Source organism: Paralichthys olivaceus, chromosome 20 (genome assembly GCF_024713975.1).
Source record: "Paralichthys olivaceus isolate ysfri-2021 chromosome 20, ASM2471397v2, whole genome shotgun sequence".
NCBI classification, from domain to species: Eukaryota; Metazoa; Chordata; class Actinopteri; order Pleuronectiformes; family Paralichthyidae; genus Paralichthys; species Paralichthys olivaceus.
This window is the reverse complement of record NC_091112.1, coordinates 18,240,026-18,259,566: the sequence shown is the minus strand read 5'-3', so window position 1 is coordinate 18,259,566 and position 19,541 is coordinate 18,240,026. Positions and strand designations below refer to the sequence as shown.

The 19,541-nt window shown below is 38.6% G+C and overlaps 1 protein-coding gene across 1 annotated transcript; it reads left to right on the top strand.

The window, feature by feature from the left end:
- Window positions 1–4,766: 4,766 nt before the first annotated feature.
- LOC109631525 (protein lin-28 homolog A-like) lies at window positions 4,767–19,306 on the top strand. Its single transcript, XM_020090357.2, has 4 exons — window positions 4,767–4,893; window positions 5,784–5,929; window positions 8,821–8,999; window positions 15,348–19,306. The coding sequence occupies exons 1-4, from the start codon at window positions 4,884–4,886 to the stop codon at window positions 15,562–15,564; spliced, it is 552 nt and encodes a 183-aa protein (XP_019945916.1). The 5' UTR covers window positions 4,767–4,883; the 3' UTR covers window positions 15,565–19,306.
- The last annotated feature ends 235 nt before the right edge of the window (window positions 19,307–19,541 follow it).

Below are 19,541 nucleotides of genomic sequence, written 5' to 3'. Positions count from 1 at the left end.
AGCTGAACACCTGAACAAGGCTATGATCATATAACTAATAGGCTGTGGTGAAGGAGATTTATCCAGCCTTGAATGCTTTTATTCTTTATTCCTATCTGTAATTCGATATCACTGAGGCATTTTAATGAAACCTTAAGACACAATAAGACTGGATTGCCTCCTCTATGTGCCTTATTTATTAGTATCAGAAACAAACATGAAACTGTATGTCTTTTATACATGACAAATACAACAATTATTTCAATAATCAAGTTAATCTGTCCATGTGATATTGTACTTACACCTATAAGCTACTTGGAGTTTGAGAGATACGATTAAAGGCAGAAAAAGTCAAAAAATCATGATCATCAACTGCTCCAGATGTTGCAGGAAGTCAAAGAGGATGGATAACTGCAGCGAGCCCTTTGCTGAGACCCTCTGGCCTATCAGGGAGTCTCCATCTGTTCCCTCAGTCATACAGCTGGGCTCAAAGCTGTACCGCTGTCTTCAGTTGGGCTTAAAGCTGCACTGCCGGCGTGTCGATTTGTTTCCAGTAGAGTTGCTCTTGTTAGGATTCGTGATTGAGGTGACGTAGTGTCCCCATGCAGCAGAATCACGTCTTCTCTTTTTGCCACCCCTTCATGGATATCCCACATTAGATCATTTTAAATGACCTGTTCATGGAGACATATCAATCAATCACATTTTATTTGTAAAGCACATATTCACAAATCACAACTTGTCTCAAATGGCTTAACAAGGTGCAACACCCTGTGTCCTTAACCCTCAACAGCATTAAGGGAAAACTACCAAAATAAAAGACTTTTAAGAGAGAAAAATGTAACATATGCATCAGATCATTTCCAGTGAGCAGACAGAGTGGGCAGAGATCGTATGAACCAATTGAAACACTTAATTCACTTTTCCTCAGGCTTCTGTCCAAAGTGCTCTCGCCTCCTCTCATACCAGTACACAGCGATTTTAAAACTATTAATATTCTCTTTAAACATTTATTGAAAAAGAAGTAGTATTTATTCCTGCATCATTATAACATTTCTTCTCACAATCACTTTCATAACACTCTTAACAAGTTAATTATACATTTTTATGGTTACATTGACTCAGTGACTTATGTTTCTTATTTTCAGTTTATTGAATCATTTTAAAAAAAATATTTAACTTCCACTTTATGTCACTGTTGATCTCTACATGGTTTTCTTCTCTCTGTGCTGGTTGATGTTTGACAGTTCAGGTATCGGTTCTGCTTGACTTCCTGGATACTCTGTAAGAGAAAGGGCGTGTTAAGGTTGTCTCTCTGTTCATGGACCTCACTGGTGTTGTTCTTCTGTCTTGACTCGGACATGGCACAGCCTCTAACTCCTGAATCAGGTTTCCAGGGTAAACCATCATCAACGTCCATCCCTCTGCTCTTTTTGATACGGTGCATTTATTATGAGCGTGACTGTTCGTCCCTGTGCACTGAATGTAGAGAGTAGATTCATTTTTGTGTGTGTGAATACTGCACATCCATGTGTCACCTGAAGATGGAGTCTGTGTATCTCCAATGGAATAAATTACACAAGACACTGAGGGCACACATTGTTTTGTTTTGGATGTTTTTGCATTAATAAATACTGTTTGGTAAATGAGACTACAGATTCAGTTTTTATCGAGTGACAACCCGAGGTAACATGTTTAGAGGCAAAACAGTACAAGCATAGTTTGTGTCTCAACAACAGATTAACACAAAAATGAAAGAATTAGATATTTGGAAATATCTCAGAACTGTCCCCCCAAAACTCCCAAAATAGATTTTATCATTTTTAACAATTTAATCAACCACATAGTGAAGTGTACAGAAAATTGATTTGCATATTAGATCAATTGTTCACTGTTTTATTCACAGACATTGCCTCATCATGAACACAACATAACAAACATATAATTTACTGAAATATAAACATTTCTAAAACTAATATATTGTGAAAAGAGGATGCCCAGGATATCACAATATTGAGAAAACATGTATTATGTGAAGGTTTGAGGGACATTTAATGATAATAGACTACATTTTGTTTTACTTATACATAAACATACACATATAAATATGCAGTTTTTTTGTGTGTACGACATGAACTCACTGATTTAATTATTAAATGTCTCAACCCTATGGGTATTTATCCACTGCTGCAAACTGCGGCACAGTGTAATCACTTTTAACTTCGACCCTGTCCACTGGACTGGTTGTTTGCGTGTTTGTCAGCAGGATTACTCAAAAACTACCGTCTTTAATATTGTGAGACAGAATCTTGATGAAGAAAATCCGACATATTTGGGTGAGTGATATTTATGAGTGTGTGCAATTTGCAGCTTGATTGAAATGAAGGGGACTGTTGGACCTTGGCGGAGAACGTGCTGCTGAGAGCTACTCAGTCCCTGAAGTGTCTCAGAGGGAGGCCTTCTCTGTGTCACAGGAGCTGTTCTTGGTGCGAAAACAGTTTGTCTGCTTCTTCCCTTCATTTTTGATTGTGCTAGTTAGACAGCAACAACCTCTCATTCCTGTGCTTATATGCACGACCTTTTGACCATATTCAAACATAGAGGATATATTAACACAGATACACACATGTATATAGGGATACATATACACTACAAATACACATGGATACACAATGAATCATATCACACAACAAATTAGAAGACACTCACTAGGCCCAAAGGTCTACTTAAATTCAATCAAGCTAAAGTCATAGACTAAAGTCATAGACTGTAAATAAAGATGGATGATTCCACTTCCTCCACTGTACTAACATGGATCCAAAACATTGCAGATAAAGGAGCTGCCATCTTGCGCTGGTTACATCAGTTGGAGTCGGTCTGAACAATACACACACTCACAATCACGAGTCAGTCTCAGCTGTCAATCATGACACTTCATAAAACTACCTCAAACCAAACCAGAAATATAAACACTGGAACAAACATCAGTGGGATGAGGACAAACTAAAAAGACAGAAACCATCTTTGTCAAATAGTTAGGATAATTAACATGTGCTTTGGTCTCGTTTGCTAACAATGGTGGAGGTGGGTTTATGCAGCTATGTGAGCGAGGAAGATGACTTGACTCCATTTGAGTGGGAGCTGTTATGTCGTCCATCTTTATATACAGTCTATGGGTCTAGTGAACCATGTTGAATAAAAGTTAATAACGTAGTGACTCTTAATAATATTTATATACTCACTGGATTCAAACTCTTTTTACCTGTTGCTGTGGTGAATGGTACGCTTTAACCTCGGCTTGAACACAGTCAGAGATGACTGAACTGAGACAAAATAAACCAACCTCAAGATTCACTGGCTAAATCTTAATTCTACTGTCTGTAAGATCATGCAATCAGAGTCACTGCTGCTTTTAAAAAAAGTCCTGAATATCAACATCTGGTAAAAATTGATCTGTTTTCATTTTCTCTGAATACTAAAGTCAATCAAAGAGCAAACACCAATAAATCTTGTTATAGTCCTGTAAAAGTCCAGACTCCCACCTGTCACTGTTGCCTGTTTGGGCCTGAGGTGGCCTGCGGCAGGCGGTGCTACTGAGGGCTTGTTGTGGGAGGCATATCTGTCACAACATGGCAGCATTATAGATTTGTTATTGATCAGGTTTATTGATTGATGTCCCTCTGGAGGCGGGGTGAAAGGTGAGCTGACAGGCCTCCCAGTGCGACCGCTGCTGATTTTGTCCTGCATTAATACACAAGGGCCCAGGCCCTTGTGTATTAATGCAGACTCATCTCTTAGTTTGCATACAGCAGCAATGATCACAGATTATTTGTCTAATAATAGGTTTTTAGTCGCTATAACAACAACAATCCACTGAAACACGCAGAATTAATCCCAACACTTGATATTTGTTTAGCTTGTTGAGACCTCGATTTTACCCTTAATTTGAAAAGGCAAAAACTAAATCCTGTTAAAATTATGAGTAAATGCAATTTTAATTTGAAAGATAGCCTTTTAAATGTCCCTTTAAGGTTTAAATAGGATGAAGGGTTGATATAAAATACCCTGCCAAAACTATAACTACACCGTAAATATCCTGACATTTTAAAAGATTACTATTCAGGTAGTTTGATTTAGCGAGAATACATTAATGGACAGTAATATAGGGATTTATGTGTTTTCTACAGATTATGTCTTGTAAATTGTAAATATAAAACATGACTGGGTTATTATGAATTTGTGCATGAAAGGACCATGTATAATTCAGTCAGGGGGGCAATGCACAATCCGAAGTTTTATCCACATTAAGGGATTTTAGAGTTAAAGATAAGGGAATTAGTGTCATTTATGGTTTAAACTAAGGGACGGGTTCAATGTCATGTGCCCAATTTTAATTATTAGTATTTGAGTTATTTTGGCTGTCAGAATGTTTTAATTTATTTGTAAAATTTAAGGCACTGCGTTATCCCTCATAGGCCCAAGGATGCAAATTACTGATTGGTCAGTTTGTCTATTGGTTTGGTTTCTTCTCATTGGACATGTGTGACGTATCTGAGATTGGAAATCACGTGGACTTGACCGAAAAGATGGAGATCGGTGTGTGTGTGTGTGTGTGTGTGTGTGTGTGTGTGTGTTTGTGTGTGTGTGTGTGTGTGTGTGTGTGTGTGTGTGTGTGTGTGTGTGGGGTGGGGGTTGCTGGAGGTAGGAGGGTCAGAGGGCTTGTGCACATTGTGCAAGGAGAGAGCAGGAGGCAGGGGAACACATTCTCTCCTGGAGGATTGCGGACACACGCATGCACGCCAACACACGGAGAGAAACGTGCACGGATGTTCTGCATGAAGTTAACTGGGTCCATGTAACCGCCTGTGGTCCGGAGCAGCGTGTGCGGGAGGGAACCTGTGACCATGGCAGAAGGTAGGAGGAGAGGAGGGAGCTGCAGGGGAGATGCTCTGAAAGGAGGAACAAGAGAGAGAGAGAAGGAGAGATGAGGGTTCTTCCTCTTGTGTTGTCTTTCCCTTCTCTTTCTGAAGGGCTTGTTTGTGGTTGTCTAGTGAGAGAAGTGTGGAGAGCTGCTGCCATGACTTGTTGGAGCAGAGCAGAGCTGCAGGAGGTGTTGGAGGAGCGCAGAGACATTTAAACCATCACTTCGTGACAAGTCAAACTTTTAGTGTTGCAAAATTAAACTCTGTTCTTTTTTTTCCTGTTTTTTTTTCACCGAAACGAAACAAACTGCTCCTCAGCGTAAAAACAAAACTTAGTTGATTCGTTCTGTCATCGCGCATATTTAGAGAGATGATATAATAGCTACTCTGTTTGCATTAATGGGATAAATCCAATGTGTCACATTTGTTGACATGTGTTTGTTTGTACTGCAGGTTGACCTTGCATTCTTAATTATGTCAGTAGAAGGTATTACACGGTTCGAGCTCTTCTGATGAAGACAAAATAGAAACTATCCAACAAAATGATAAAAAAAAACAACTGGACTGTTATAGCATATTCTCATTCCATAATATTTTATTTTGTGCTAAATGGAATACTTGTGGTTTGTGGACTGTTGTGGACTAAACAAGACATTTAAATAAATCATTTCGTAATCGACATTTTCACAGTTAATTGATTAATTGAGAAATTGAACTGTAGATTAATACATAATAAAATAATTGCCATGTTATTATGTCATCTACCAAATTGTATCTCCAGGGTAACTATCTGATCATTTAATGTTAGATATTAACAATATGCTAGTACCAGCCTGTCATGCTTTATATCATATCATATCATTTGTGTGCTGTGCTGTGCAGGAGGGTGTGAGGAGGAGGAGGCGGCTCTGACCCGGGGCAGCGGGGTGTGTAAGTGGTTCAACGTGCGGATGGGTTTCGGCTTCTTGTCCATGGAGACCAGGGACGGAGCAGCTCTGGAGCAGCCGCTGGATGTGTTCGTCCATCAGGTGAGACCATGCTGCTGCTCTCATGTTTGACTCTTTCATGGGGGACACAGCGCAGGCCTCACAGTGTGTGTCTCTTTGTTCCCTTGTGTTGTTCTTACATTCATTTTAAGGAAGCCCCATAGGAAATCAAGTCATTGGCTGCTGCACCACCTGGAAACATGTGGAGGGAATGAATGTGATGCAGTTGCTAAGATGGATGTGAATGAGTGTTTGAGTTAATATTTAACAGTTCGATTTCAAATCCATCTTAGTGGAACACAGGTAAAATCACAGAAAACTCATCAAGCAGATGAAGGTTGAATATGATGATACAGATTTTTGATAATGATTAAGTATTTAGAGGAGCTAAATGAGCCTAAATGCAGTCCATTCATCCTAGTTTCCTCCACACCTTTATACCAAACAACTGCTTTAACAATATGTTGTTCACTTTAACAAAACTTTATTTCTCTAAAACTATGAAACATGAGGGTTTAATTTTAAATTCTCTTTTTACATGTGATGTTTATGCAAACTGAACATGCACAGGTCTCTTTACAATGCAGAGTTATATATATAAGGAAGAGAAACTCTTCCAATGTGAACAGAAAAATGTTTTATACAATTTTAATGACATCAAGATAAAAAAAACCTGTTTGTATAGACACGTCCATTAGCCTTTTGTGATCTTCCTTTTCAGAATTCAGAATTCAGAATTAGATCTTAACATTTGAGATCCTTACGTCAGGTTTTCTCAGTCAGTGTGTTATAGAACTGACTTAAACTGTGGGGTTAAGTTAGATTTAGCAGGCCTAAGACAATTTATGTGTTTTTTTGTGTAAAAACATCAACACATCTTTATGTCACCCGTCACCAAACCACTGCTGCCACTCGTCCACTCAGTTCCACTCACAGACTCAACTTAAAAGGTGCAGAATGGAGGGGTGGGGGGCTAGGGCTCAAACGTTTCTTTTTAAAAGGGGTTAGAGGCTAAAGCAGAGATAACAAGGCCCATTCCTCTCCCTATGCAGCCCTGCTTCCTGTTATAAAGTCATTAAAGCATCAGGGAGCCCACCCAGCCCCGACTCTCAGTCCCACCTCACAAGTGGAGCTGTGTGGCAGAGACCTCTCCTCAGGTTTCTCCAGTGAAGCTATAAATCATGTGAGGAAATAGAGAGAGTAAGGGCTGCATGATATGAGCTTCAGTGAGATGTAGGTGTCAGTCTGGTAGCAGGGGTTTAATAAAACGTGACACGGTGAGCTGTAGAGAATGTTCCATTCATATTTCCATTTACACGTTGCAGAGTATAGTCTGATTATCATACATGTCAACGTTACGTCCACTACGCTGTATGTCCAGCAATATTAACTCTGCATTCACAAACTTTATTATATCTATTTGTCTTAAAACATAACGATAGCATAATTACGGTTTCAGTGACTTTGTCGTAGCGCCAGCAATCTTGGTTACACTCACACCCAGGGCATGTGCCGTCAAGTAGTTTGGTAACTGTCGTATGTTGATTTTGCAAAATGCTGTGAAAACTTTAATTGGACGTGAAGATGTATACATGTCCATATAATGTGGTTAAGGTCATAATACTGCACATCGTATTCGGTTATTGCTAACTGACCTTATAAGGCTTAAGATAGATAGATAGATAGATAGATAGATAGACAGATTAAGTTATTTTGATTATGAGAATGCCAGATTTGGAAAGTTCAAATCACTTAACATCACTCATGCGTCCAGTTCTTTTCTTTTTAACAGACTAGCCAAACAATAAAATTACATTTATCATGTGCTGTAGAGTTTTCTCCAGGAAACACTGCAGGGGTTGAGATGATAAATAAATTATCAAACCAGTAATAACATTTTCCTTCTGATGTATTTGTTGCTGCAGTTTGGTTGTTCATTTCTGGTTGTGCATTTCTTGGAAACAGGGTTGCCAGGAAAGCACCCCTTCCCCCCTTGTGTCATTACCCAGCATCCTCTAGTGCAGTGGTCAGCTTTGGACCTGACCAAGTGGATTCATTGATTGATAGATTCTGCGGCCGCGTCTCCGTGGTGCTGAGGTACAGGAGCCACAAGAGCAGGAGGGGAGCACAAAAGCACTGATGTTTTAACAGGCCTGTCTAAAGGATTAGATTTTTTATGAGGGAGCTGAGGATTCCCCGACAGACTGATGATATGTTTCTTTCATAATCGGCACCTAAACAATTGTACCTCTTTTCTCACAAATGTTAATCCAAAATCATGGATTTGCCTTAAGATATTACAAAAATAAAAAAAAGCTAAAAAGAAGCTATGATCAGTAGGTAAGTGCTCGACAGATTTTAACTGAACTAGGTGTTTTTACTTTAGGTTGCATCTCCACATTCTTTATTTTGGAGCTGTTTGGTCGGGGATAGGGGACGACACCTCTGCTGTAGAGAACTGTATGCTTCTTGTTTGTGTTGAATCCTCCCTGCTTGCAGAAGATGGTAAAATCTTTATGGGTGTTTTAATGGGAAGAGAAGCTAGGAGCATGTTCCCTTTGTTCTTATCGTTGTCATTCTGGTCTGTTAATTCCTGATTCCTGAACTGCACAAACAATTAAATGTTCTCCCCAAATATTAGTTTGCTTCCTTTAAATCTTTAAATCAGTGTGCGTTTAGTGAAAGTGAAGAACAAACAAGCCACTGGTCAAGGCAATAAGTGAAAATGCAAGAAATTAGTTTTCATGCTTGATTGAGGTGGAAAACTGAAAATATGTCAAACTGCAGTTTCATCACAAATCCCACAGTGTTTTATAACTAACAAATAAGCTGCTGGTTTGCTGATTTACTGTATTGTGTGTATTGTATTGTACGTTTTGTCTCAGGCATTCTGTTCTAACCTCCCAATAACCATCACTCTTTTCACTTAACAGAGTAAACTGCACATGGACGGCTTCCGCAGCCTCAGAGAGGGCGAGGCTGTGGAGTTCACCTTTAAGAAATCATCTAAAGGACTGGAGTCTGTCAGGGTAACTGGGCCCAACGGGGCACCATGTCTGGGCAGTGAGAAAAGACCAAAGAGTGCCCAGAAACGACGCTCCAAAGGGGACAGGTAAGTCCAGTTTGAGGACATCCACATTGGACATAAGGGATAGCTTATCATTTTACACTCATTCACTCCTCAAGCAGTTGAGGCTTACACTTATGCAAGTGTGTCATCCACTAATCAGTGTGTCGGTGGTTTGATCTCCCCCTCATTCAGCTCACATGTACAAGGGTCCTCGAGCAAGACACTGAAGTCCAAATTACCCCCGGTGACTGTGCCAGCAGTGTGTGAATGGGATGTGTGGTAGAGATTGGATGTAGATAGAAGTGATGTATGAATGGGTGAATGTGACCTGCTGTGTCAACACTCTGAATGGTCCTTAACATTAGAAAAAATGTATATAAAGAAATTAATTTGGGTCAGTTGGTATTGGGATGGACAACATCCGTAGGTCTCCGTGCAGGTTACCTGAACCTGAACAGTTGTGAAGCTCTGTCATAAGTTCAAAAATACAACTACCAACATTCAATGTTCAAGAGTTAAGTTGGTTTAAAACCAGAAATTTTTAAATTATCAGTTGTAGATTAATGGAGAGCTGAGCGCTGGAACTATTTCTTGAGGGAAACAAATAATAATTTGAATCTTAAACTACACAGTGATATGCAATTTATTTTCTGCACAGGCATGAAAGTAAGATTTGAGGTGCATTTTCAGCAATGGTATAAGTTACACCTACTAATGCTATGACACAAATCAATATATACGAGAAAAAGGTCATCAGCGTGCGTCATCCATCTGCACCATTACTGCAGTAAACGTGTGGTACTCAGTTCATCATTTCATGATGCATTCCTACTGGTTGGTTTCTGACACTATCATAATTTTGCAGCAGGCTATTACTGGTCACAGGACCCCAACAGGGACCCTCTCTCATAATGCAATACTACCACTTTCACGATCACAGATAACGCCTTGTTTCTTTCACGTTGATCATCTTTTGCTCGGGGCGGCCCTGGATCATTCAGTGTGTAGCCCCCTTTACGGAGGCTGCACACAGCCTAGACCCCAGGCCTTTGTTTAACAAGAAATACGTCCAGTGTGTTTCTTTGTCTCAGGCCATAAAGGATCATTGTTACATTTCTGTTTTCTCTATCTCAAAATCAAATTTTTATTTTGGAACGAGACAGCCAAACTGTTTCTCCCTGCTTGCGGTCCTAATGATAATCTAGACTGACTATGTCCTGACTCCACTCCCCGACTTCGTGCAATCCTCTCTACTCACCATCTGGAAGAAAGTGAATGAGCTTATTTCTCAACATATCAAACCACTCCATTATGTATACCTTATAGCCGTGAGAGACATTTTGCTTTATGTATAAGAGATATTGCATTAAAAGTACAAGCAGTTTGCTGCAGGATGTTGGAGCAGGACAAAGCAAAGGGGGGGGATATGACTCATCATGCTTCAGATTTCATGATATTGAGTTTCACACATTTTTGAGGAAAAATAAGAAATGCACTGTAAAACAAAATGCTGTGTTATTTACTGTCTGTAGCTGTAGGATACAAGTTAGTCCGTTTTCTTTACTGGTCAAGGTCAAATCCTGTCCGTTTGAGTTACAAGGTAAATGTCAAGTATTTTCCTTTGCAAATACAGGGAAGGTAACATGATTTAACATTTAGGACTAATGTAATGAACTGAAAGGATGAAAATCTCATATCACTTTTAAGGGAAACAACAATTTAAATGTGAAAGTGCAGTGCAGTGAAGACATTTCAACATCTTTCTAACAGAAATCAACGTGTTTGAAAAATACTCAGAAAAATTCAAATTAAGTGAAGTGAATATTTGAAATGAGTCAATTTGCATTTTGTTTAACAAAAGATTTGTTCCATAGTTTAAGAAAACCTCTTTCAGGCCTTGTGATAAGAAGCTTTTATAGCGTTCAGATATGCCAGTTCATCATCTCGTGGATAAAGGATACCTAGAGAGCTCATAAGACACTCAAACAGAAGATACATTTTTAAACGTGTTGGCTCTTTTGGAGAAGCAGGCTGATCTGGATCAATAGACTGTTTGATCTTAGGCTTCAGGCTTCTCCGACCCCAGTGCTAATTTTTTGCCTTCTGTGCAGCCCACACTGCAGCTTCATCTGTTTGTCTCTTGACTACGAAACAAAAATCAAAAGCAATAACTACAACTTATTTGCAATCACTCTTTTTCCGCTTTGATGTTCTTATTAAGAAGTTCCTTTGAGGCTATTAATTTGATAGCATCTCTTAGATTTGACCATATGAATCATGGATGGCAGTGATAAAAGTAGTCCCACATCTTCCTGTCTGGATCTGATTACATTCAGATGTTCAGACTTTCTTCCAAAACATGAATGTTGCAGTCAAGAGAATAAAAGCGTTGGATTTGTAGGTTGGAGGCCATTAAGACCCAACAAAGTAATTATCGCTCACAGAGTTTTTATGAAGTTCAGCTTCATTAATCATGGTGGGCATTGAGCTCTGATAAAAATAATCCCAGAGCTTCCTGTCCTAAAATACTGGCTGCGGTTCTGATTGCATTCACATGTTCCCTTGTTTCTCCCCAACATACATGCTGTATTTTAGAGGAGGAAAAGGATCCTATCCGTTTAATTGATGACAGATGTAGGTGCCCGAGAGAGGTCAGAGGTCACCCCTGCCATGGCAACAATAGGATGTGGTGTGCAAATGAGGTAGAATGGAAGGGTGGGAGGAAGGGCGGTAAGCGAGCGGGGGTCATGGTTCAAAGGTCACAGGAGTACTGAAACAAAGGAGCTCCCTCTGCCACCCTCGTGGCCACGCTGATCAATACTGAGCACTGATGGGGGGCTGGGAGAATGAGAGGAAGTGAGTGGTGGTTAGTGGTGAGATGATCCAGGTTTCCATTCTACTGCTCCAAAGAATGAAGATACTGATATTCTACGTTTTTCCTTTTTTATAACAAATGAAAAGACCAAAACAAAAAACCAAATGAATCCTACTAAGAATTATCACCTGATATATTCTTTTACCCTGCATCAGAGAGAACTTCATCTACCCACTAATTCTACAAACGTCTGTATTTGGTATCTGTACATAGCTGGAAAACCATTCATCATGATTTGTAAATGTGATATGTTTAATATTAAATCAGAACAGGTGACCAGTGCTCTGTAGCAGTCAGTGGGGGCGGGGCAGTGTACCTTCAGTCTGTGGACGGAGTTAAACGTATCTTCTTATACCTCCATTCATACATTGACTAAAAAAAATCTTCATCGTAGATAAACCAGGTAGGATAAACACAAAGTTCGCTAACTTTGCTCTGCACCATAGACATAAGACAAATAAACAGCTCATTTCAAACAGGCAGGTTTGTAATGGACACTAGTCATCCAGAAACTAGAAAGAGTCCCATTGTTGCAAAACCTTCGTTATACCATAAACTCCCAACTTAGATCTGAAGATGTCTTCATCAGGACCCAGTGTATATTTATAATATTTTATATTGTGTGATTGGCATTGCTGCAAACACCTCTACATCAATACTGCATGTCTTAGTATGGAATTATTGAATTGTACTGCTTCAGACGTCTTGCAGAAGTGTTTTATATAATATGTATATGAGTGGACAGGCAGGGCTGACCACACTGCTCCCTTCATTTGTTCACATGTTCACTGGAGCCAGGAGAAAACCAGATTGACCATAAACAATGAAATCAATAGTTTTTGCCTCACTGTTTAAGTGGCCGGTGTGGCTTTGTGTCACACAGAGCAGTCCTGGAGCCTCACTTGCCTTATTTATCCTGCACTAATGAATTCACCCACAGGATTTCGCTGATCGTTAGCTTTCTCTGCATAGATTTACTGATGAAATACCCATTAACCTGAAAGACCGGCAAACAGCAGCCTGGAGGGGGGGCTGCAGTGGTTGTGATCATGATCATCAAGCTTTAGCCACAACTGTTATTTTAAATTTAGAATTTATGCATTTGGATGTTGACTCACTGTTATCATCTACTGATTTTCAGTTGAGGTATGTTGTGTGTTCATATATCAATATGATCACATCGAGTTATCATTGAATTTTTTATTTTATTTCTCTTTAAAAGTGTTGAACTGTTCTGTTTAAATGACAGATTCCACCTAAATGGTAATTTATTTGTTATATACATGGAGCTGTTTTGACTTGTCATGGCAAAAAAGCACAAGTTGTGAGTAATTAATCATGTTTAAGATGGTTTCATTAAATGTCTTAATAAGCCAATGGAATGCAGCCATCATGAAACAATTGCATTGAGTCTAATCAGTTTAATCTTTTAACATTCGATTGTAGCCCTCATACTTATTGTCGTAGTTTAAATATATATTTAAACTTTTAATATGTTATAATAATTATTGTCTTCTCACAATATTTTGCTAAATCTGGTCATTTGCGAGCTTTCAGTCAGAATGCAAGAACATGCATGTACACAAAGCTAATTCAGTGTAAAACATGTGGTTCAAGTTTCAGGTTTTTATTTGCAGTGTACAGGTTAACATAAGGTCAACAGTAAAAATATAATAATAGGTGTTGGACGAGTTTAAGCAGGTCAGATCTGCAGTGCAGTAATTGAATAAAATAAAAAGCGAGGTAGAAAGAGCATAATAAAAAATATATATAATATATTATTATATCATGGACACAAGACCACAATCCCTGGTGTTTTAGACACATGACATGTAGAAGGAATAGAAGGAATACAATGTATATGGCAAAGAAAAGGGTAAACATACTTTTGCATATTCCAGAAAGTGATCATGCTATGAAAAACGAAGACAAGATATTGGAGCACAGAGCCAAGCTTTCTCGTTCAAAGATGAAGTAACTTACTGAGTAGAGCACTACCTCTGCCAAGGCCCAACAGGCCCTTTAAATTTAATCAAGCTGCACCAACTTGCTTACACTCATTAATAAGTACCTTGAATATCCTTGATTTATTTTCATCATCAAGTTCTACGAATTTTTTTCTGCAAAATTGGTCAACCTCCCTATTTTGCAATGTTAAAGAACAATTCCTGGCTTCGCCCCATGATCCATTTACTCTTTGTTTTACCTATGACACAACTGTGATTTCAAATCTTTCGATGAATGTATTCAGGCTGTGGCACTGTGCTCACTTTCATCCTCTGTTAGGGGAAGTCTTAGGGAGTCTAGCTGTGTGCTGATATGCTCCCAAGAATTGCTGGTTGTTATACAAAAAAATTGTCATTGTGACTTAGATATAAAAAGAACTAGTAAATAAACCCCTTAAGGGCAATAAAACAAATAATAATAATACACCTTTTTTAATTTCTCTCATTGGTAAAATGATGTATAGAGCTTTCTTTTTGTCAAACCATCAGCATGAACGCTAAACATGAAAAAAGAGTAAAAGATCCAAGAATCAATAGTTGGCAGAAACATGCATAAACACATTTGAATAAGTATTCCAGAGTGACTGCATCATATGTTGGCCAGGTAGTTAAAGATCCCCCAGGACGTGTTTCAAAACCCAAAATACTGTGCTTTGAATAAAATATAAAATTCAATCTGCTTTCCTTTTTCCAAAAAGGTCAAAAGAAGACAGAAAACTTTAAACCAAAGGTTCATAATTTCATCCTGAATGGTGAGGGGGAAAGACGATGGTTGTCAAAGCAGCTCTTACACTGTCCCTGAAGAGACAGAGATCAATTTGGCTGAAGACTCTCACAGCTGCCAACCACTTGGTCCCTTCATGTGGATGAACGGTGACAGATATGTTAAGTGACCTTACTCAAAGCTCAGAGTCTGCTGCCCCCTGGTGGTGGAAACTACTTCACTGCAGATGGGCTGTATAAATAAGACATCAACTACATGTAAAATCTCTTAATAATAATAATAATGATAGTAATAATAGTAATCATACCAATAATAAATAAAATAAAGGGTCTATTGGAATTTTACTAAATAACTAAGCTTGTAAAAATATCTGATCACACAGACACACACACACACACAAACACACACACTGTCATGTAATGCTAGTCAGATTAAAACAATATCATATACAAATTAAGTGTCAGCTGATCTGAGAGAAGTTGAAAATAAAAAACACTTTTTATTTTATTGCCCATCCTATCATAACCTATATACACAGGCTGTATACAAGCTTTATTTGTTTTCAGATGGATGCAGACTTCAGTTCCTGTTTACACACACTTGTGTTAAATGATAACAGCAGCACGGTCTTGTGTTTCAGGCAGAGTCAGTGTCAAAGTTATGTCTCATATGTTCAATGTATGAGAAGTTTTGTGCTCTGATTTGATTGATAGACAGTCTGACATGAATGACGATATATCCTCGCTGCCACAGTGCAATAATTGCATCTTCTCTTTTCAATTCAGATGCTACAACTGTGGAGGACCCGGCCACCATGCCAAAGAATGCCAGCTGCCCCCTCAGCCCAAAAAGTGTCACTTTTGCCAGAGTGTGTCCCACATGGTGGCCAGCTGTCCAGTCAAAGCACAGCAGCAGCAGCAGCATCACTCGTCTCCAGGCTCTCAGGGAACAGCCACCTCTCCGAGGGATGAGGAGGAGGAGCACAGCCAGGCTGTCTTATGAAACCTCAGTCATTCAGGGAATATGTGAGATTACTCACCGGAACACTGCTTACGTGTTACCTCAGGTTTTTATTTATTGAGTGGAAAAAAGGTTCTGATTTTTTGGGGGGGATTGGTTTGTTTTTACATTTTTTTTCCTGACTTAGTGTCTTAGCTTTGGAATGAAACAATCAGACCTACTGTTGATTCAGTCGTGTAGCAGCCACATCTTCTGTGTTTGGACTGATCTGACACGATGCGTGCCTCTGCTAACTCAGCCTCTACACAAAAATACCAACGCAAAAGTCTTACTGGTGGACAACCCTCCAAAACATTATACATACAGGGTTTGAGGAAAGTTGTTCTGAGTGGTTTAAAGTTCAATGGGTTTGACTAATAGTTTGCAGCTGTATGAAGATTTTGACATAGAGCCTGTTGGTTGTGATGGAACAGATGTGGCTTGTGAAGATCAGATGAAAATAATTATATAAATGATTCCATTTAAATGGGCTTTATTTAAGTTTCTGCTGTTGCCACATAGCTTAAGTTGGCATTAGGAGCTGCTTACTTGCCAATCAGGCCTCAACGTTGCAACGTTCAGTCCTGTACTTGCAGAGTAGCTGTCTCTATCACTTCTTTGTGCTACTGGAGTTAGCATTCGAACCAGCTAGCCCTGGCATGGCAGGATGGGACGGCTTCAAAGAAGGATATTCTATAAGCTGTTTGACTATTACATGAAATGGTGGCTGAAGCTCTCAGACAACCATCGCCAGCAAACGTACATATGGCACCTTTAAGTGTTCGGCTCTGGTGTTGTGCATGGTTGGATGTTGGCATGCCTTAATGGGACGCTCCATTGGAACACAGCCATCATTAATCGTACTGTATTTGTCTCATTTCCACCTGTGCTTAAATGAATCCCACTGAGAAATGAATGTAGTTTTCACATGTGATCTTAGGCTGCACGCTGTACTTATGTTAGATATGGGAAGCAGGTTATATGCATTGAGTTCTATTTTTCTGCATTTCACTGCCGTGGGCTTTGCCTTTTAAAAACAGTTAGGAAACAGTCAATGCACTTTGTGGAAATGTTTTACAATGTTACAGCTCCACAATCGAATGCAATCCAGTTCCATAACATCGAGTTTCTAATTAATTATAAGGAGATAAACATTGAAAAATGTCTACATTTCAAAGTACGTGGGTGTTACAATACTAGAAACCCCTCTGATTATTATGTAGTTTCATACACCACCATTAATTATGATCTCACTGCTAAAGCATACTGATATGAGCACCTTGATGACAGTGTCAACACAAACTGAACACAGGCATTATACAATTAGACTTTATGGCAGAGGATTGTGTTGGATTGTATGTAATTATACCTAATGAAGTGGATATTGAGTGTAGCTTATATCAGAATTTATGAACTCAGAGCTGTAATAAAATAACTGTTTACAAATGCTGAGTAAAACACAGGATCCCTCAGTTCTAATAGTTACACTATTATTGAGATAGTTTGGATTTGAGATGAAACTTGAAGTAGCTAACCCAGGTACACACTCCCACATGTGAATGTAAAGAGAAAAATAAGCCCTGAGCTGCCTAACACTAGGAAATATTATCAGGATTTATTTGAAAAAATGTCTCTACTTTCTAATGGGGTTTATACAAGGTGCTTTCAAAGGCCAGATTCCAGAAACACCATTATTTCACTACACACTCACAAGTGAAAAATAATTACGTTTTTCAATTAGTGTTGAAATGTATGTCTTAATACCAAGTTGCGATTTCATAATTTAAACTTATATGCAAGACCAGTGTTGATTGTAAAGACAGGCTTTGTCTGCAGAACAGTATGAATCCAAATGGAATGTTTTAAACACATACATATCAGGGATTTCTCCGCATAAACAAGATGTTCTCAGTTCTTTTACTTGAAAGCTGCAGGTAAAGGAGAGAGAATGAGTTGAGGCATAGATCTTGCTTTGGTTTTGCCTTTACTAGTTTTGATGAAGGGGTTAAATGTACATAGATATTATCTTTTTTTATATCAACTATTTATTCAGAACTGTTTCTGTACCAGTTAACCACCTGTTTTTATCTGACTTTGGTTAAAGATGAAGAGCAGGCTGAAAATGTCAGAGCTCTACTTGTTTTGTTCCGGCCTGTGCTGTGATTCAGGAATATCTTAGTTTCTACCTCTCAATACAACACGTCTAAATCATCTAAAGGTTTGACATCCTTTGCAAACATGTTGGTCAGTATGTCACAAAGTTTACGGCAAATTCTGACATTTCTATTACTGTGTAATTGTTGACTGACATTTCAATGTAAAGTCAAATCTGTGTATGTAAAATAATGTTCGTAGTTATATCAACCTACATTCACATTATTTTGCGTCTTCATTGTGAACTCAGGGAGAAGTTTTCTGAGAATTTCTTGAAACTGACTTTCTTGGGTTGTTGAACACCCAGGGCACCGACTGCCCAACGAGCCATGTACTATCTCTATGTTGTTATCTGCCAGACCAAATACAGCAGCAAGTGTATCAAAGGAACCATCCACTCTGAACATCTGTCAGCATGATACACATTGTATTTCAGGGTAGAGTTTGTGCTTTTTAATATTTCTTGTGAGGACATATAACACAGACGATGGGATTTTATTTAATCCGTTGAGGGACATTTGTTTCACTATAAGAAGTTATTTAAATCAATTAATTGCAAAATAATCCCTGAAATGCACCAAATATCGTGTTGCTATATATAAAAAGATGTGCAAACAGCCAAGAGTACTCTGGGAATTCTCTGGGAGAGCCTTAATTCATCCAAATGGAGATTTCTTTACACATTTGCGCTGACATATTTGAACAGTCTTACTCCAATGGTAAGACAATCATAACTGGTCAGTCAGACACTGCAACAATCCACTGACATCATTTATAATTCAAGTAAACATGAAAACGATCATGATGTTGTTTTTATTGTATATATTCATTGTCTTCTTCCCAGTATTAATATAATGTTCATGATGAGTCTGCATGATAATAAGTAGAATAATAGATTAGCTATTTTCATGTGAAAAGGGACTGGGACTACTGACAGCAGAGCACAGAGGAGGTTCCAAAGCATCAGCATTGATCATCTTTAAGTATCTATTATGTACTTGAGTTCACCGACCTATGCTGCAGCACAATGGGGTCTAATCTACCATTTATAATGCTCTAATCCAAGTGAAGTTCCTGTGATTTGTCGTGTTTTGTGTGTGTAGGCTGTATTGATTCTTATGTGTGAGAAATGGTCTGTACCAGTCCACCTCTGGTGGGGTTTTGGTTTTAATATGGACAACTTGAGAACAGCATGTCCAACAAACTGTTTTGTAAGGTACATTTTTTAAATTTAGTGTTCTGTTAAAATATTTATTACTTTCTGTGAACTGTAAATTTTCAGCGTGATATGTGCCACCTCAAAAAGCTTTTGATATCTTTATGCTTATTGTCACAGTCAAAATAACAAGAGACATCATACTTACTGGTGATGTTAATGCAGACAAAGAATGTTGGAGTAAAGTGAATCTTTACTCTGTTCTCGTGGTAACACTGAACACACTGCAGCCTTATGTCATTCACAAAGTACATTTGAATATGACTACATTTGGACGATTGTTTCACTTTGCTGATTGCCTGTGACCGAAATGATTTGTGCTGCGAAACAATGGCAAATAAATCATCAACACTTGAGAAGATTGTCTCTTGAGAAGATTGTGTTTGTCTCGTGTGTCCCCACTTTATACTGATGACACTAAAACATTTTTTTGCCAACCAAGAGTCATTGAGGGGATCCCATCAGACTGTTCTGGTCTTTATCTACAAGCACACAACTTGTTGCAAATGTGCAAAAATCAGTTTTTGTCTTGCTTTGATTGACAGGACATTACAAGGAAGAAATACACATCTTTCACAGTTATATTAAATGATAAAAAATAAACTTTCAC